Source organism: Daphnia pulicaria, chromosome 2 (assembly GCF_021234035.1).
Source record: "Daphnia pulicaria isolate SC F1-1A chromosome 2, SC_F0-13Bv2, whole genome shotgun sequence".
NCBI lineage: Eukaryota > Metazoa > Arthropoda > Branchiopoda > Diplostraca > Daphniidae > Daphnia > Daphnia pulicaria.
Genome location: NC_060914.1, coordinates 64115 through 84075, shown reverse-complemented (window position 1 = coordinate 84075; position 19961 = coordinate 64115). Strand labels below are relative to the sequence as shown.

The 19961-nt window shown below is 43.9% G+C and overlaps 2 protein-coding genes across 4 annotated transcripts; both read right to left on the bottom strand.

The window, feature by feature from the left end:
* Positions 1–153: 153 nt before the first annotated feature.
* LOC124326011 (putative uncharacterized protein DDB_G0271606) lies at positions 154–17802 on the bottom strand. 2 transcript variants are annotated; one of them, XM_046784576.1, is made up of 5 exons: positions 17711–17802; positions 17041–17357; positions 6271–6378; positions 957–2455; positions 154–861 (listed from the first exon to the last, which is right to left on the bottom strand). In XM_046784576.1, the coding sequence occupies exons 3-5, from the start codon at positions 6363–6365 to the stop codon at positions 632–634; spliced, it is 1824 nt and encodes a 607-aa protein (XP_046640532.1). In that variant the 5' UTR covers positions 6366–6378; positions 17041–17357; positions 17711–17802; the 3' UTR covers positions 154–631. The 2 variants fall into 2 exon arrangements, with proteins under 2 accessions (XP_046640532.1, XP_046640531.1); XM_046784575.1 differs by lacking the exons at positions 17041–17357; positions 17711–17802 and adding an exon at positions 13573–13915.
* LOC124326014 (RING finger protein 37-like) lies at positions 17710–19960 on the bottom strand. Of its 2 annotated transcripts, XM_046784585.1 has the most exons (4): positions 19807–19960; positions 19501–19712; positions 18943–19198; positions 17804–18846 (listed from the first exon to the last, which is right to left on the bottom strand). In XM_046784585.1, the coding sequence occupies exons 1-4, from the start codon at positions 19860–19862 to the stop codon at positions 18030–18032; spliced, it is 1341 nt and encodes a 446-aa protein (XP_046640541.1). In that variant the 5' UTR covers positions 19863–19960; the 3' UTR covers positions 17804–18029. The 2 variants fall into 2 exon arrangements, with proteins under 2 accessions (XP_046640540.1, XP_046640541.1); XM_046784584.1 differs by having other exon boundaries at positions 17710–19198.
* Position 19961: the final 1 nt, after the last annotated feature.

The window sequence follows — 19961 nt, the reverse complement described above, 5'->3', positions numbered from 1 at the left end:
AACAAGAAGAAATAAATTGAAAAAAAAATACCAAAAAATACAAAGAGGTAAAGATAAAATGATTATTAAAAAATGTAGCGCGGACTCTCTAGAAAAAAAAAAAAAAAAAAAGAAAAAAGTGTTCCGGGTTCTTTTTTTCTGCTGATGCGTCTCTTTTTTTTTTGTATTTTATTATTTATTATTATTATTATCTAGCTTTTTCTCTTTTCTTGCATTTTCTTCCCGTGTACGAAATCAAAAGGCAATCAGACGAAACATTTTCATTCGGCTGCGCGGCGGCAGCAGCGAAACAATGCAACCGTAGTGCCGCACTCGTCGTCGTCCTCTATCGGCCACCATTAACAAACAAAACGCGATTTTCGGTAGCCTTTTAGTCGCTTTTCTCTTTCTATAATTCTCCCATTCTTCTATTCACACTGAGGCATGTGAAGGCCATTAGAAGTCAATCTGACGGTCATTCCGTTTCATTGCAACGGAAACATATTTTTGGAGGGGGGGGGGAGGACGAGAAGGACCCAAAGGTTTTCCGATTGAAAAGAAAATGAATATTAAAAAAAAAAAAAAAAAAAAAAATACCCAAAGGGAAAAATAAGAAATGAAAGAAAAGAAATCACAATTGAAAATCGTCGCGTCAGTTGGGTTGGCGGACGGCGCGGAAGTGTCGATTGCCCACTTTTTGGGTAGGCTCGACGACGACGACGGTTCCGGACTCGTTCGGACCGCCACGTTTGATCATCGAGACAAATTCCGACGATTTGTGGCGCTGCAAGTGACGTTGCTGCTGCTGCTGTTGATGATGCGACATGCCGCCCATCGGTCCGTGGAGTGGCTCGAGGACGCGGGCCGTTTCTCTGTCGAGACCTGCACAAACGGACGGACAAGACAAATGACGAGAGCATTAGTTAGTCTTTTTCATCTCTCTCAAGTCAATGGTAAATAGTAAGTTGGCATCATACCTGGAAAGCGTTCTCTCTGGTCCAGCTCTTGATAGCCATCGACGAGAGCCGACGGCTGGCGGCGGTACTTGAAGCCCGCGTTCCAGCCTTGAGACGGCTGGTCGTCGCGGAAAGAGCGACTGCGTGAACTGGCGTGAACGGCCTTGACGTGCTCGTGTTGCTGGTGATCTCGGCTCTCAAATTTGGAGAGAGCTTCCTTGACCCGACTCCGGTTCCCATCGGCCAATAAAAGTTGCTGGAAATCGGCCCGGCTACGGTTCAGCTCGGCGTTACTTGCACGAATGTCACGGCAGCTTTCTTCTCTCCGGCGGATCATGACGGCCGACTCTTCCTGGCGGCGCAAATCTGACATGGAGCGCCGGTTCAATAAAGTGGCCGTGTCACGCCGCTCTGACATCTGACGCATGACGGGCTCTCGACGCCGGACTTCTTGATGCTGCTGCTGCTGCTGTTGTTGCTGTTGTTGTTGGTACTGTTGCTGTTGTTGCCGCTGCTGCATAAGGTTGTTGTTGTTGCTGTTGGAATCGTGATAGCTGTAACGCTGACGAGCCTGTTGAAATTGCTGTTGTACTCGATTGTCGGGTTGTTGTTGTTGTTGCTGCTGCTGCTGCTGCTGTTGTTGTTGTTGCTGACTGCTAACGGCGGTCGATCGCATCCATTCGCGATTTCTGGAACGTTCAGCCACCGGATCGTCCAGATCGGATCCTATTCCACTAGACAATCCGCTCGACGACCCGTTGTCCGTTTGCTTGTTGCCTCGGACGACCGCGCGACCGGCCCGATTGTTGTTGGATTGAACCGCTGGATTCTTGGCCAACGGTCGACCCGATTCCGGCTGTTGCGTCTCGTAGTCCTTCGGAGGCAGAAGGAGTGGAGCAGCTTTGCCGGACATGGCGCCACCCAGCTTGTCGCGCAGCTCAGCGGCCAGTGAATCGTAGAGACGGGCTATACGTTCCTGGTCGTTTTTGGAGATAGCCGGATCGGATTGAAGCGGAATGGGACGATGAAGATCCGCCGCTGACTTGCAGACGTCATTTGAGGCGACGTCGTCACTGGATGAATCACTGTGGCCGGCAAGTAGATCTCCGCTGGATCCACCCAATCCGGTATCGCACGATTTGATGAGCATTCTCGACTGGTTCTGGCTAGCGCTGGGGTAGAGTCCCTGCGACTGGAGGCGCTGCTCCAGATCGCGGATCTTGCGCTGGTTCTCCGGCAGGTCAACGAGCAGCTGGAACTGCTCCGACAGGAGGTCGGCCGTCTCGACCGAGTCGCAGCGGTAGGCGTGCAAGTGAACCGGGCACTTGGTAATCGGATTGTACAGGAGCAAAATGACGGAGACGATGTCATCGTCGGGCGGAGCCCCCTGACTGACGTAAGTGACGGCATGACTGGGCACAAAATGACGAAGGGAATCGGCAACCAATTTAATTCCTTTCGCCGAAATTTGCAGCGTCACTTTGGACGGCTCGCATTCTTCCTCCTTGCGCTGGAAGTACCTGTGGACGCGGCCATCAAAATCAAAAAGAGAACAAAAGAAAAAAAAAAAACATTTAGCCAAACAAATCCATCAACGACCTCACCATTCCAGCGCGCCATCAACTCACAAAATTACAGGACTTCCATATCTCTTTTGAAATAAGGGGGGGGGGGGGCTATTAATCAAAATAAAAATGAAGTCTGCGAAGAAAAAAAAGAGAGCGGGACAATAATGATCGACGGAGCGCATCATCATTTGGGCCGAGATGATGATGGCAAACACATACGGAAGAAACCCGACAAGACATAAGAGTCTCGCCGTGTGGGCCATTGTCATTTTTCAAAATGGTTAGGAATGGTTTCACATAACCGCAGGTCTTCATGAGTTTCTCACGTACACGAAAGCCATCATCAATTCTACGCGTATGTGTTTCGTTTCGTTCGTGTTTTTTTTTTTCTTTTTTCGTTCATCGGTCAGTTCGTCTCTTCCGCAGTACGGAATGATGGCGTGCGCGTGCACCCGGATTCGGTGCGCTCGGTCGTTGATCCGAGATAAGATATATCTGGAAAAAAGAAAGAAAAGAAGAGCCAGAGTCTTTCATCCGCTCGACACTTATTCCCTATTTCTGTTTCTCCTTGCAAACGTGAGTTCCCATTTCTCAAATTCTCTGTGTCTGTCTGTCTGCCCGTCTGCCCGTCTGTCCGTCGTTATTATCGTCCACCTTTCATTCCGGTTTTTCTGACCGCTCGACCTATTCAAATTTAATTTCCAAAACGTGATGTCATAATATCATTTTGACAGCGTCTACACACGAGCAGAGGGCGGCCAACGGAACGAGGGGGGAAAAATCAATTTCAATTTCCACGAGCATTCCCCGCATAACTTTTGCGAGTACTCAACTCTGGAAAAATGAAATGTAAACTTGTTGCAAAAAGTGGAGGACTAGTCAATTCCGGCTGTCAAGCGATTCGTGTCATTGGCAAACACAATGGGAGGAACGATCTTTCGGCATCTTGTTTTGTTTTGTTTTTTTGTTTCACGACAGTGACGACATACAGGCAGACATTCATCTTAGTGAAACGACCCTGATGGGTGAACACACGCCAGGTGTTTTTTTTTACACACAGCCCGAAACCGGAGGAAACACACGTAACGAAAAAAAAAAAAAAAAAAAAAAAAAAAAACAACAAATAATAATAAAATAAAAATTCAAGTCGAAGAAAGTTACGGTATACGCTTCAGTTATAAAAACAACACATCGGCGGTTGCTGTGGCCAATCGCATCCGTGCGGATCGGATGGAAGAAGAAGAAAAAAAAAATAATGGCTTGATTGGACCCGTGTGGAATGACGCGTAAGGGACAAGGAAGGGGGGTCCTCCATAAAAAAGAAGAAGATCGTGAGCGGAGGAGAAGCGATGTGTGTGCTCTATGATTGAAGACGTCGAAAGCGATTAGAGATGATTGGGTGGATAAGGAATGAGATAGAAAATGGGCGTCAGGTTTGGCGAAAGGTGAACAAAATATAAACCAAGCCCAACTTGACTCTCTGAACACAACGAGCTCTCCGACCTTCTTCTTCTTCTTCTTCCCCATTCATCTTTGCAACAGATAAGGAAATGCGCGCACCGGCTCGACTTGCAAGGCTTTCCTTTTATCTTCTCTCGAGCTCTTTTTCTTTTTTTCGCCTCGCCTTGCTTCTGATGCTCGAAAGATATTTGTGAGCAGCGAACGCATTGAAGGAGGTGATTACAGCCTTGGAGGGAATTTCCAGCAGCTGCTTGGAAGCGAGTGAGAAAAAGATGGAATGCCTATATGACTAGCTGCTAAGAAAACAATGCAAGGCCAGCAGGCTACACATCTCTTCGACCCCGCTCTTATAGGTATACGCACTGTGTGTGTCTACATTCGCCGTGATCGTCAATTCCGTGATGGAACGCACAGAGAACAAAAGAGGAGAGAGAAAAGCCTACATGCATCTCTCTCTCTGCTCGGCAAGTGAAGCCAGAAAAGAAAAAGGAACAAAGAAGAATACACGACGGTTGGCTGTTATTAGTGCGGCAGTAGTAGTTGCAGCGAGAGAATAGGAGGAGGAGGATGTCGCACCGCATAATCACGACCATTCGGGACAGCCAGCCCCGAAGTGGGGGTCTACATTTCTTTCCTCATCTCTTCACCACCGGAGACTTGAAAAGCTCTACAGTTGTCATATTATTATTACATGGCATATACACACTCGGCTGTCGGCTGAGAAAAATTTCCACGACCCTGGCGACAATAACGACGACGACCGGGAAGCGCACACACAAAAAAAGTCGCACGACGTTGCATAAACAAGTTGGATTTTCTTCTTCTTTTTTCTTTTTTTTATTATTATCATTATTTTTCTTCTTTCCTTGGCTCGTTCGTTTCCTTCTTAGAGAGACTTTATATGGCACGGCCGAGACGTAGCTTATTGGTGTCGCAAAGCCCAGGCTGCCAAACGCGTAGACCTGGGCTGTGTGTAGACTTGAAATGCGTACACGGCAGTAATTTCTGGTCTCCCTGGACAGCAGCGAAGGAAAAAAGATTCAAACGCCAAGTTTTCTTTCTTCTTTCCTAAAAACTTGGAGTCGTAAACATGTCCGGATCAAATGAGACAAACAAAAAGTACCACTGAGCCGAGGACGGAAATTTGTACTAAGGTAAAGAGAGATAAAGACTGCGACTATAGCTGACTGCGTAATAAATAAAATACATTTCAGGGGATTGAAGAAAAAAAAAAGATAAAAGAGGACCCGAGCGTTCATCGAACTTTGTGTTTCGTTTTTGTTTAAAATGAAAACGTAATTTTTTTGGCTTTTTTTTTTCTGCAGGATGAACCCCTCCCTCCTTGCACGCTCGTCTCGTTCGTTCCTTTCGGCTATCGATGACGAGTCAAGTGTTTTAACGTGTTACACACACACAACATTCATATTCATGCACGTCCTACACACTTTGTTTGCCGCGGTCCCTTTTCCATTTCCCAAAACAAACACAAATGATAGTCTCCCCTGGATGTCTTACGACGTCCCCAATAAGGTGTTTTTGTCAATGACCTCACCGACAAACACACCAACCCGTGAAAAATTGGATCGAAGCTCGGAGCTGAACAAAATTTAAAAATATCAAAAAAAGGGAAGGGCGGATATTTTTTTTCCCCTTTTTCTTTTCTAATCATAATATTAGAACACGATTCAGATTATCCCACGTACTACACAGTTGATTCTGTGTAACTAAAAAAAAGAAAGAAAACCACACTGGCTTCATCTAATAGCCCTTTTCCTTCTTCTTCTTCTTCTTCTTTTCGCTTCGTTTCTTTATTCGGTTCATTCCCATTTTTCCTTTTTTTTCTCCGACTCAGCTACGCAATGCAACTCAAGTACGGTACTATAAAGGAAAAAAAAATACAGCGCTCTGGTGGTGGCGTTCCGGCACAAATGAGTCGTTAAGTCTAGCCATAAGGAGAGGGGAGAGAGAGAAGAATAAGACGCGGAAGTTTTCAATTTCAAAATTCCCTCCTTGCCTTCCCCTTGGAAAAAGATAAAAACTGTCCCACGGGCCTCACGAAGTCGAGAGAAGAGAAGAGAAAAAGGTGATTGGTCGTTTGTTTTGTTATTGTTTCTTCTGCTCCGAAAGGTAGAAAGAGAGAGAGAGAAACAAGTCGAATTAAAAAGAAGAAGAAAAAAACGAAACAAGACGTGATGAGGCCCTTACAAGGACTGTGATGAGTCGAAAAGGTAACCCGGTAATTAGAAGCGCCAAAATTTGAATAACACACGCGCTTGAATAGGAATGACGAAAGAAAATGGACGTACCGGACGATGGGCCGAACGAATTCGTCGCCACGCAATCCGCGGCATTCTTTGGCGCCGAGGAACCACACGTAGAAGAGCCTCTTCATGTCGCTCATTATGCACAAACTCCTAGAGGGGGAGAGCAAAAAAAAAAAATCCAAAAACGAAAATGAATATAACAATAAACAAAGTTAAATGGTAACAACATACAAGCAACAACAACAATGATGTCTCGGGGAAAGAAAAAAATTCATTTTCCACTTTTTTTTTCTTCAGGTACACCAGTGCTATTCTTGCCCGTTTTTCCCGCAATTACACAACTCATAATAAGAATGAATAGATTTCCAAAGAAAATGTCTCCCAACTTCTTCTACTTCTTCCTCCTCCCCTCCATCCGGAATGGATGTGTGTGTGAGCTTTACCCCGAACAACTCTCATTTGTTGGTTCCCTGGGCTGCGCAACTTCTCCCCCTTTTTCATTCTCACAGAGTCTTGCACAACAAACTAACGTGCCGTATAAGACTGGAATTATCCTACGTTGTCGCGCTACTAGGCACACACACAAACACAAAATTACGTATAAAGGCATCCGGGATGATCCTATACACGTACACACACAGCAGGAAGAAAATCTAACCAAACAGACCGAGAGGTCGTGCAAGTCGAATGGAATAAAAAGACAACTGAAATTTCTGGGTCCATGAAAACGAACTAAAAAAAACCACCACCACCACCACTAGTGCGGCAGAGTGTGTTGTTCGGCCTTAATGAATAACAACCGAGAGCAGCACATCGCAAGTACCCGAGGATGGAGAGGTGAACTCGAAAGGTGAACGTGCCCGCAGTGAGCGCCGCCAAGATTCGATAATGAACACAACAACAGCAGCAACAACACCAACAACCCAAAATCTTCTTCTTGGATGGCCGAGTTGCTGGTTGGAGGCAAATGAAAAATATTCAAATGCAACGATGTTTGCTTAAGTTTGTCTCGAAGAAAAAAAAAGGCCAACTGATGAATAATACACAAAGATGTGTGTGTGTGCATACACTAAAGGAGAATCAGAATCAGCGGCCGCAGCCAAGTGAAAGTTTCAGTCATGTTTCTTCTTCTCTCTCTCAATTTACCGCCTCCTCCTCCGCCACCACAAGAGCAGCTAAGAAGAAGAAGAAGAAAAAGATTTCTCAAACTGTTGCTGCATTGGAAATGGGCCGAGATTGAGGTGAGAGGAAGACTCTTTGACGTACACAATGACTGGGAAGAGACGCCCGGCATTAACAATATAATGCGCCGATGGGTGCAGCGGTGCAGCCAGCCTGCTGCCCGTCCCGTATAAAAACGTGGCAGAAGCCTACGTAAATAATAATAATAACAGCAGCAGCCCCACCACCACAATCATCATCATCGCCAGCAAACAAACCACACACACAAATATTGCACACATCTACGTTAAAGGAGGAAAAGAGAGAGAGAGAGTTGCAAAACAACAACGTCAACAAAAAAGTCTTCAACCCAGAAAATAAAATAAAAAGTCTTCAACAAAAAAACGACAGTCACTTTCTAACAATAACAGGAGGCGGATAAGTTTGCCTGCACACTTGGCTGTTGTTGTGTGTCCTACTTTGCACGCGTCGTCTACCCTACACCATACACGTACTCCCTGCACGAGAAATCGGAACCCACACACGCAGACATATTATCTAAACACTCTGGCTGTAATTCTTTTAATCTCTTTTGTTTTTCAAAGACAATTGCGACTGGCGGCAATGATCGTGAGCCAAGGTCTCGGTTGATTTCGTTCAGACTATTGACGGCAATCCGTTAAAAATCTCATTCTCGTTTTTGGGGGGGAACGCTAGAGGAAGGGTTTTTGGTCTGTTGCTTGTCGTGAAGAACCTGGACGAATTAAGTAGATAAAATTGGTATAACATTAGGCTATAGCGTTGGAATCGGTTTGAAATAGAAATCGGAAAATGACTTTGAAACGAACCCTCATCACGAAAATAGCTTTCACGCATCCCGTGGTAGGCTACTATTTTTTTTATAACCATTTTCTTGGAGGAAACCTCAGAATTTCGATAACACTTTCATAAAAGAAATGAATATAAATACATTATGCTGTCACTATTAAGAGAGAGAGAGAGAGAGAGAAAAAAGGAGAGAGTCCAGGGGAATGAGACGGAACGGTCAGTTCGGTCCGGAATTGACCACCCACACAAACCGTCAAGCGGTTGGCGCCGTGATGAACGAGCGCTCGATGAAAAAACATAAAAACATTGGTGAATCGAGTTAAGAATGACGATGATTCTTGTGACTATATATAAATAAAAAGAACTTTCTTTCCCTCCTTTTTGTAATGGACGATGTGATGCGGATGGTGTCACCACATTGTCGAGTTGGTCAACTCTTTTCAAGTTTTCACGGGCAGCTGTGGGTGCGGACGAAACGTGTCGGACGAGCGCATACGTCGCCCGTCAAATGAAAAAGAAAGTTGGGAGTCTAAAAGAGAAGAGCCCCAACAAGACAAACTCTTCCTTTTATTCTTCTAATATTCTTCTATACATACATCCAACTGCGCTGATTTAATCCGACACGTCAGACTGAACGTGTTGGAGGGCGGAAGATGCCCTCATATGGAACGCCTTGATGTCGACCTTGATATTACACAAGAAAGGAGTGAAAAGGCAACTTGTACGTGCGAGCTTTACGGCTTTTTATTAGCGACGTATCGACTTTTGCTTGGCCCTTTTCAAAACCACCCACTTTTCCCTTTTTAAGAGTCTCTTACTTCATTGGCTTTTGTCCAACTTCACATGGGCATTTCTTCCTCTGCGAAAAAAAGAATGAAAAAACCCCCACAAATGGTTTCCCAGTAGTTCCCAGAACTGGGAACACCAGAAGGGCGAAATTACCCACAAAAAAAAAGTAACTATAACCAAGAAGCAAAATGCAACACTAACAAGTCAGGCGGAGAGAATAAAAAGAAGCAAAAAGAAATCGCTTAGGGGAGATTTTAGAAAGGGAATCTGCGAACAAATACGTAATTTCCATTTTCGGGCGGAGTTATTGGGTGCTGTTCTATTTGACTGTCTGGTGGTGGAAGCAAATAAAGAAAAAAAAAAGTATTCAAAGAGAAACATTCGTGTTTTTTCTCATCCGCTAACCAGCTGAAAAAAGAACCGACTGGGCACCGATTTTCCACAGTAGGCTGTCAAGAAACGGTGCCTCATAATCATGTTTGAAATATGATCCGACTTTTGGCACGGAAAGCAGGAGAGAGAGAAAAAAAAACAACGCAATAACAAAAGAAACTGGGCAACATTGAAGTAAAAGTATAGCAAAGAAAGAAATATTAGGCAAGAGACTAACGCAACAAGGTTAAGATCAAGATATAGCTCTCTCCTTTCTCCGAACCAACACACAGAGGCAAACAAACACAAAGGGTGTGTTCGGTATTGGTTGGACGAATGTTTTCAGTTAACCTTCGGGATACTAGCTGGCAGGGAAATTGTGATAAACTGACTTGTCTGGCCGACCGTTACGCGCATTGATGCTGACTCAACCCAACACAGAAGAGAGAAACTTGCGGAACCGTTTCGTTGTTGTTGTCTCTTATCTCTGTGATAGAGGAGTGAGAGGGAGAGAGAGAGAGAGAAAAAAAATCCGGTTGTCCTTCGTGCACAAGTGCCCTGAGTTCCATCATCATCGTCGCCAATTTTTCCAACCGTTTCTGGCATTTTCCTTATCAGGTTAAAGGGCCCAAATAAAGTCAAAAGTCAAGGGAGACGGGCCACCGTCTCCCGCCCCTTGATTGCTGCCTGATTTTTCTTTGCTCCAAACCGAATTTCCTCAATAAAAAAATAAAAGGACGAAAAAATATCAAAAGGGACAAAAATAGACGAGAGTTGGGAGGATAAACGAAAGAAAAAAGAAAAAAAAGACGACGGTCGATTGTTCGGCTACCAGCACCATTTCGAATCTCGGAGCGATAACTTGTGGAGCGCCTAGCGTGCTGCAGCTGCTTGGGATAGTCAGCACGAACAGGATCCCTCGAGCGGTCATTAAAAAACAACGCCAAATGCCATAATCAAAGCTCCACAGAGTTGGCGTCTATTCAATACCTTAATTGGCATTGATTTTCTCGAGGGCTTGTAAAAAGAAAAAAAATTAAAAAAAGCCCGGACCCTGTGTGCATCCAACAGCTGGACAACTGGCACGGTGAGCGGAGCCAAGAAAACAGTTTGACCAGTATATACACAAACTGATGGTATCTCACTTTTGCATGTAAAACGTTAACATCCTTTTTATTTCTAAATTCTGATTTTGATTTGGCAAAGGAGAATTGATTTCTTTCGCGGGGATTATTTAGAATGATGATGAAATCGTCTGGCGTGTATGAGGTGCTTAAATAATAGAAGAAGAAGAAGAAGATGCTAAGCAGCTTTCAACTTTCTTTCTCATTTCGTCGGCTGCATTTGCATCGACAAACGCAAACATCTTGTCGGGTGCGGTGTGGATTCCCAATGTATCAATCATCTACCGTGTATGTAATGTAGTCTGTCCGTCGACTGATACTCGACGACCGGAATGACGAGAAGGGGAGAATGGATAGCGATGAATCCTAACGTTAGTTCTCACATAACTACCTGATGCCAGCCTACGGATTCAGAATTTCAGCGCACGTCACCTAACGGTACCTATTCCGTCCTACGTGTTCTTGTTTCCACTCGGCAGCCCAAAAATGATATACGGAGAAGAAGGGGGCCGAATTCTTCTTCTGAAAAGAGACTCTTCTTTCTTTTTTCCTTTTAAATCGGTCAACTATTCAACCAAGAAAACACAAAACACACGCGCATTCCGGCCTATTTCTTTTCCTCGCAAAAGAGAAAAACTTTACTACTAACTCGACTAAAGTTCAACCCATTCGACCAGAAGTGATTGCCTTGCCTGCTCAGAGTACAACGCAACTAACTATACACACACTCAGTCCATTTTTTTTTTCTTTCTTCCCCTCCGTGTATTTTAATTCCATTTGGATGTTGCCTACACGCCGACGAAGTTTCTTTACTCTTTCTATTTCGGTTTTGTTTCTGGAAAAAAAAAAAACGCCAGCGAACCAAACCCAAAGCCTTGCGGGATAGAACAACAACAAGCAGACGGCCCAGTTCAATCGTTTCTTTGCTCTTTTTCCTCTCTAATTCTTTTTCGTTACTTTATTTTCTTTCGTGCGTCCCGCGGGCGGAAGCTCTGGCTTGTTTCGTTCGATGGTCGACTTCCGCTCGTAAAAAAGCAGTCCCGCAAAAAGAAGAAAAACCTCCACAAAAAAAAACGTTTTTCACTGCACGCGGTTTCACATTGTACGACCCAACATTTTTCTCCTGTCAGAGAGAACACACAGAGCGAACGTATACGAGAGTGAGCAAAAAATAGGCGAAAAACAACCGAAAACAAAAATTGACGACTATAACACAACGACTGTAGTAGGAACATATCGCGGTTATCGCCTCAACAATATATTATGGCCATGTCAATAGCCAAAGAACCAAAGGTTTTGTGTTCCTGTTGGCATTCAGGTTACTTCTGTAACTTTTATTTCGGCGGTACAATTTCCTTTCTTTTAAAAAGCTTCTCATTTTTACCTTCTTCTCTCTGGGCGCTATCGCCCTTACAGGGAAATTTGTTCTCGGTATTACAAAATAAACCAACTGCTAATCTGTTTTCATGTTTCTCTCTTTTATTCGTGACCCGATGGCAAGTACGTAGATGACACGTCAGCCAAAAACCAGTGGTAACTGGGTGTGGTTCCTGATTGAAAATTCTCAAAAAGGTGAATATCATCATGGCCATAGTGAACGAATAAAACGAAAGAAATAAGAAACCAAGGGGAGAAAAAAACAAGAAAAAATGGGGGAGAAAAAAGTAACAGGGACACACTCGTTTCTTGCGGTAAGGAGAGAGAGAAAAACAAAATTCATCTTCTATTTATTATTTATTTTTCTCCCCTTCTTTTTCCCGAAATTGAACAGGAAAAAGGCGACGTTAATGAGATTTCTTCGTGTCTTTTTTCGGTGCTAGGAGAAATCAAAAAGAAGGATGAGCGATGACTATCCAACTACAACTTCTGTTACTCTACGGAAAGAAAGAAACTCTTGGGAGAAAGAAAAAACCAAAAAAAAAAATACGGCCTGTCATAATGTCTCATCCCACGTAACGTTTCGCTTTGCCTACTACTCCCTACTATTTACTTGTTCCATCTATCTCATTTTGAGAAAAAAACAAAAAAGAAAACAGAAATCATTTTCCTGGTTATTTGATCAAACGAGTGGCACACCGAAAAGGAGATACCGTTGATTATCTAAACATCCCCCGCATGTGTTACGTGACACAACAACAACAACAACAATACTGGGATAAAATACTACGTGGAGGACCTTAGAACTCCGCCAAGTGGAACGCCGAAAAGGTTACGTCGCCCATTTAAGGCCGAACCAGGAACGGAACAATCTGCATACAGAAACTGCGCTTCTATCTTATTTTAGCACAACTTGTTGTGTATCTCTTTCTAGCTATACGCTATCCTATCCCTTTTCTTTCTTTCTTTCTTCTTATCCTCCTTTCCAGGTTTACGATGTACAGACAGACCGGACCATCACCTTGGGTAATAAAATGAAAATATGAGAATAAATCATAGAGGAGATATAGAGAGAGAACGAGTGCCTTTCATGGTCATCTGCAAAGAGAGGGGCTCATCATTGGCGAAAAAGAGCTTCTTATTATTCTACCTAATAAAAATGAGCAACGGTTGTCTTTCTCTCTCCTGGAGCAAAAACGAAACAAACGGGGGGGCTCCTTTTTCCGCCAATGACTCGGCCCGACGCAATTTTTCATTTTCCTTCATTGAAAAGCCTCAAAAATGAGAGAAAAAAAAAATTAACGTCGTCGCTAACGTGTTATCAAAAAAACATCGCTGCGGTGCGCTCAATTGTGTTGTTTCCCAGTGAGGAAGAATTCAGTTCAAAAGGTCGTCATCACGACTTTGGCTGGAAAACCGAAAAAAAAAAAGTGGGAAAAAGGAATAAAAGGCAGGGCTCCTTCTTTTATTTCGAAATGTTTTGGTTGGGAGGAGGAACAGGTCGTCGACAATGCTATTGAATTAATCTCCGCCAATCTCCATCAAACGGCTCTTATCGAACTGGAATGGTTGCCGAGAGGTTGGTCACCCGCTACTGCATTACCGTAACAACCGCGTACCAGTTCTTATAGCCCCGGCCATTACGAAATGTGTCTCTCTAAATGCAAAACAACGCCTTGTGTGTACTATATACCTGTTGGGCTGGTTGACGAAACGCTTTGGTAGAGAAGAGGGCCGGGAGTTCCAACGGCGATCAAACGAAACAAATCAACCAGGTTGGTGTTTTTCTTTTCTTTTCTTCTTTAAAATGTGATGCACATAAAAAAAAAAGATAAAGACACGAAACGGTCGACGATGCGATTTCCTTTGGCTCGATTTAATTTTTCCCGGTCATGCGCTCGAAACCGACACACAACAACTCGAAAAAAGGAAGAATGAGAAAAATGTGAATGGAAACCGACGTGAAAGAAACAATTGGGGAGACGGCACAACCACGCCGAACGAGAGGTCGGCAGTCGACTGATCGGAACTCGGTTCAGACACGAGCTTTCGGCAAAGAGAGAGAGGGAGCTGCTGCTGCCTATACGTAAAAGGGAGGGAGGTGGGCTTTACACCACACTATACAACAACACGGTCCCGCTGCATTGCCAGCCGCAGTGAGTGTACCCGTACCCGCCGGCGTTCAGGGTCTTTTCTCTGTCGTCAGTCAGGTGGTCGGCGGGAGGGGAGGAATACATGAGGGCAGAGAACCGTGGAGGAGACCAGAGGGCAATTTCTTTATATATGCATAAGTTGATTTTTCTATTCTTTTTTTTTCTTCTTCTTCTTTTAAAAATCTAACCCTCCCTGAAACAAAAACAAGCATCACATTTTATTTTTCTCCCGAAATTATTGAAAAGGAATATTTCCCTTGTCACTTCTTTCTTCACGCAAAGTGTAGTGTAGCCGTTACCCAACCAGAGATTCCGAGCGTTCAATCAATCGCAAGACTTGGCGCAGTCAACAATTTCCAACATTGACGACACTCAAAGTCGATTGCCGATACGCTCGGCCGGTTCGAGAAACACTTTCACCGAAAAAGAACAGACGAGGCCATCCGAGTCAGCTCTTCTTTTCTGTTTTCTACAAAGATTGATACACAATTTCGAGGAGGAGAAGAATAAAGAGAACCGACTCACAATGTTCTTCCACTTATTTTCTTGCAGGACGGAAGAGAAATAATAAAACAACACTTTACTAATGGGTGGGAAACGGCGATGGGGGAAGAAAAAAAAAACGAACGAAAGAGAAAAAGAAAAAAAAAGTGTCGGGGGAAGTTGGGGTCCGGCGGATGACTTGTTATATCCAGCCGAGCGTCACATTTTTCTCGTTGTCGAAAGCGCCAAAATAAAGAAGAAGAAGACGAAGAAGAAAAAGCAAATACGAACTGCTGGTAGTTTGTTCTAACGAATAGTCTCAAAAAGAGAGAAAAAGAAAAGAAACGAGGAGGAAAGATCGAGCCAACTGTTTGGTGGTGCGCACAGAAGGAAGAAGGAGCTTCTCGGCTTCTCCTTGCGCCCCACGCCAATGAAAGGGAGTAATAAGATGATGGAGAGAACTTGACCGCAGACCATCTGTGCGAGATTGCACGCAGAAAAACAAAAATCGTTAAAGAAACGACTTGAAAATTGTTGTTCATTTTCCAGGAGGACACATAAAACAGCCGAGTCAAAAAGGAAAGAAAAATAGGCACACACATAGCGACATTTGTCCCCATTCGCGTAATGGATACAGGTGGTGTTAATTATCGCCCAACACGACACACCTCAAACCCATTCGTCATGGTGATTTTTATTTGCTTGCCAAATGACCTGGTTGAACTCCCTCCCCACACCGTTATTGCGCTAGAAAAAACAAAGAACAATTATTGTTTTTTTCTTTCCTCTTTTCTTTCCTTTTTCCTTCCCTTTGGTTTGCGGATTATTTCGATCGGACTTTGACCGAGCTTCACCTTTTGGAGCTTCGATTGGAAACAAACAAACAAACCCCAAAAAATATCCAAGTCATTCGGACTGCGGTCTTGTATACTGGAATAAGATGCGTAGAAGAGAAGGCTAACCAAGAGCCCAAACAAACTGAGAAGCGAAAGAATGAAAAGAAGCAAAAAAAAAAAAAAAAAAAAAAATTTAATCAAAACATTCCTCGGCCATCGAATTTCACACCGACACGTACGACAGACGAAGAAGACGAGCGGAATCCCGCACGACGACCCCCTCCTCGACTTGTTCGATGCGAAACATCCATCGCTCGCGCGCTCAACCCTGCACAGCTGATGGGAAATGGAGTGACCAAATCGACATCACATTCTCCCCCATCATTACGGTTTTTCTTCCAACAAAAATTGATGTCCCTCGCCACAACAATAACCGCTCCGCGTGAGTTCCGTTACGAGAGCAACAACTGAAAAACAACTATAACGTCAATAAGAGCAGTAACAACGAGTCGAACCGAAAATAGTAAAATACAATACCCTGTCTATAGATACGCACAAATGTCTATGCCTCTACACACTCATAAAAATAGAAGCCAAAGCACCGGAAAGGCACTTCTGATGTTATACCGATACGTTATTACAGTTACTGTACATTTTTTGGGTGGTGCGATAATTCCGGTGGATTGTTGAACTTTCGAAAGAAAGTACGCCTTTATTATTTTCTTATTGATTATTAAAAAAAAGATATAGCGATACAGCGAGTGTCGTGTTTTTTTGCCGTTACTTCCCCGAAAACTAGACTGAAAAGAAACGACAAAAAATGAAGAGATAAACTAGTGATAAAGAGAAGAGAAAAAAAAAATTTGAACTTGAATCGCTTCCATCATAATCTGGAGGGGAGGAAACATTCCATCCGTTCGATTCGTGCTCCAGAGTGGTCGAGATTAAACCGGCTCCCCACTCTCAGCTCTAGAGACTCGTTGCGAGAGATCTACTGGCTCTCCAAATACAAGTAGATGTATTTGGACTCTGTGTACAGACACACGCACAAGAGCTACGTGGTTACTAAATAGACGTGGTATTACGTCCATCTCCCCCCTTTGTTTATTGCTATCTCTCTTTCTCCTTTTTTGCTGTGTCCAGAGAGGACATTCACCGGATGAATTTCATGGCCTTAGGAACGATCACTAGCTCGTTTTTTTTGTTTTTTGTTTCTCTTCTTGTTTTGTCTTTTCTTCCAAACATTCCGTGCTCCCCTTTTTCACCCGTATTTTGATTGTTCATTTCTCTCTCTCTCTCTCTGACTTGTTCTTTTTTTCGTTATTGTTGTCAGAGTTGAGAGTATACATAGCGCTGACGGCATTTGTTATCTTTCATTCCTTTTCTTCGTATTCCTCTGGCCTCGTCCCTTACGTAAAACTCCACCCACCCCTCAACCCCCACCCTCCTTTTACGTCTTGATCATCGTCATAAATCAAAGACACCACCCAGAGAAAAAACAACATGGAAGAAAACCTTTGCCTTGAAAAACATCACGACCGTTCGGAACGAAAAAGGAAGAAAACGATTCGACCCTCTTCGCTTTTGACACACACAAAAAGAAAAGCCCAAAAAAGCCTTAAAAAACAAAAACGCAGCACCAAACCCGAAGAGGAATCAAAAAAAGGGAAAACCAAACTCGATTCTCACCTGAGTAATAAAGAACCCGATGTGGGGGCGAACTGTTCACGAATGCGGCGGCGGCGGCGGCGATTTCATTTTTCTCTGGCGTGGAAGATGAAGAGGTCGTCGAGGACTCGTGCGATCCGCAGCTTTTTATCTTCCGCCCACCGCACTCCCGCGGGAAGAATGAAAATCATCCAAAAAGAGATGGACACGCTGTCAGAAATATCTCTTGAAGAATGGATCTTGGGCTGAACAATGCCGGTCGCCTGAAGAACCGCGGAGAATCGGAAACCTTTTCATTTCTCCTACATTTCCATTAACCCGAAACGATGGTGCACCGGCTATTTAACAATTCCAAAATAAAAATAAAAAAATAAGGTAAGAAACAAAACAAAAAAACAAAAAAAGGAATCAAGGAAAAATCAAAACAAAGTCAAGGAAATGGCTTGAAAAAGACAGAAGGCAAGATAGCCATCAACCGCATAGCACGGGGTGTAAGCAGTTCGTGGTCATCAACAGCACCAGGCAGCAGTGGCAGTGAAACGCCATCACGTTTCCCGATGGCCAGTCACGATATCATTGAGAGCTTTTCTTTTTTCCCGCCTCTAGTATCATTCTTTACCAAACCAAAACTTCTTCTTCTTCTCTCTTTTACACTGACTACGCAAGCCTACGTATAATGTATAATGTATACCTTCTTTTATGATTATTTTCTCTTTTCTCATCGTTTCGTTGATGTGAGTCTATGCAGCGCGAGCGACGAGAAGCGCGAGCACACACACACAGCTGGCAGCGGATGATGTTTTATTGCGTCCAGCACGAAAGGAACAAGAAAAACAAACTTCAACAACTTCCAAAAGGCGAATCAAATAGGAGTCAGGAGAAAAAGTGAGTGAAGTGGAAACGCACGAGCGGTGGCGAGTCGCTTACATTTCGTATTTATTGTTTGTTTTTCTTGGCCCCTGCCAATGTTGTCGTACAGTTGGGCAGCAGTCGAGGACGCAAACAATTTCCTACGGATTGCGATGCTGTAAGACGGGCTCGTGAAGAGCAAAGGGCAGTTGGCACCAGCGGCAGGATAGAGAATTGGTGGCCTTCATGTCGAGTAAACACGATCGGCAGATACGATGTGAACACGGCAAAGAATAGACGGGTCGAACATCTTGGAAGCCGCAGACGCAGACCGAGGTGTTGTTGTTGGCTGTCGTTGGTTTGACGACGACGACGCCAGCAGCGTCCGAAGATGAGCTCGACGGGCCTCTGGATCGCACGGTGGTGGTGGTACGCCTTCCGGTTAAATGTTGTAGGCTCGAAGCCACGTTAGAAAGCCATTTTCTTGAGGGATCGATGACTGCTGGTTGCGGAGGTGCGGGAACAGACGGTACGGATGTGCTGGGTCGTTTGTCTGCGGCTTTCGGTACGTCACCCAGCTGAAGAAGCGTGTCCGATGATCTAGTCTGAATCGGGCCCGTTGTTCGCGGACAGTTTTTCAGACACGGTCGGTGAGATTCTTTCAATAGAAAAGAATCGATGCGCGCTTTGAGAGCTGTATCATAGATGGGCCGATGACTAGCAGAGATGGGCTTTGCAGTAAAGGGGTCGCTCGGCGGTCTGCCCCAAGACGCTTCTTGCTTAGCGAAACGCTCCAAAGTCCTCTCGTCTATGACGTTACCAGATGGTAAACGGACTGGCATGGACATTATTTCGCACGTCAAGCCATCAAGGAATTCTTCGGGGATTTCAAAATCATCTTCAGCCGCGGCACCTGCAATTTGACTGGCCTCGGTGTTGGTGTTAGTGCCACTTTTGCGGGCATCAATCACGTCAGGCCTATTACGGGAGCAGAGAGTTTTCGGTTGGTTGTTATCGTACCACTTGAATAGAACAGTTCTTGCTAGCGGAGCAGGGCAAGAGTAATCCACATACCCCCATACAGATAAGCTCCCAAGGGCTGGTATAGAAGAGCCAGATGTTTTAACAATTCTGATTCGCAGGCTCCAGACAGACGACAGTGACTTGTTCATTCGACCGTTTATGTCTTGCCTGGCAAAATTTTCTGCAGGGAGTGATCTACATGAAGCAGAATGTAGAGCACTAACTATGTAGACCCCTTTTTTATCACAATCCCAATAATACTTCCCAACCTGGTTAAAAATCCCATAGTTGAATGCATCATATCCACCTGTTAAAAGATAGAAAAAGAACCTCCTTTGAAAAAATTTCCAATCTGGCCATAAACATGTGTTCAATCTGTTTGACATAGTTACTAATGACGCTTTATACATCCCTCAGACACTAAATTATTATTTACTACACCATCAGAAAACAACCCACATAAAAGATGTTCTCTTCAATACATTCTGATCTATGAAGGTCAAATTATACATCCTGCTACAAGAACCAAGGCTAAAACATGCAAGTCACTAATAAAACAAACTTATACGGCTTATAATATTTCCAAAATATCTTCGCCACTTCTCTTACCTGATTGTTCACATTGAACGAAGATCTCACATCCTGTAGATTGTTGAGAACCAACTCTGGAATTGACCAAAATGCAGCATATCTTGACAGGACATGGAAATTGAAGTATGATATCAACTGGAGGGCGCACAAAAGAATCAGCAAGAAAACCTCGATTTCTTGAGGTGAGATCATCAGATATTAGATTTTCAATTTTGTAATTATCAGCCATCCTACGAGCAAGAGCAAGACAAATTCATGTTATTTACTGCAATATTATTTTAGTTGAGATAATATTGTAACTATTAAATTAAAATTATTACTGACACTTGACTACACAAGATCCGCGATCCCAAATAATCGTGGCAAAAGTTAACAGCCATTTAATATTTTAACAGCAGACAGCAGCACACGAACAAATGTTCCGTGAACCTTTCAAACTTCGAATGACCATGCCCCTAGTTTTGTTGTTTCGTCTGCTA

What these genes read in the sequence shown, in the direction of transcription:
- LOC124326011 (XM_046784576.1), bottom strand. Translation starts at nt 6,365, where the DNA reads ATGAGCGACATGAAGAGGCTCTTCTACGTGTGGTTCCTCGGCGCCAAA. An exon ending in TTCGTTCGGCCCATCGTCCG is followed by an intron (nt 2,456 to 6,270) that starts GTACGTCCATTT and finishes CCGCGTCCACAG; the next exon opens with GTACTTCCAGCGCAAGGAGG. An exon ending in CCAGAGAGAACGCTTTCCAG is followed by an intron (nt 862 to 956) that starts GTATGATGCCAA and finishes CCGTTTGTGCAG; the next exon opens with GTCTCGACAGAGAAACGGCC.
- LOC124326014 (XM_046784584.1), bottom strand. Translation starts at nt 19,862, where the DNA reads ATGGCTGTTAACTTTTGCCACGATTATTTGGGATCGCGGATCTTGTGT. An exon ending in CGGATCTTGTGTAGTCAAGT is followed by an intron (nt 19,713 to 19,806) that starts GTCAGTAATAAT and finishes TCTTGCTCGTAG; the next exon opens with GATGGCTGATAATTACAAAA. An exon ending in CGTTCAATGTGAACAATCAG is followed by an intron (nt 19,199 to 19,500) that starts GTAAGAGAAGTG and finishes ATCTTTTAACAG; the next exon opens with GTGGATATGATGCATTCAAC.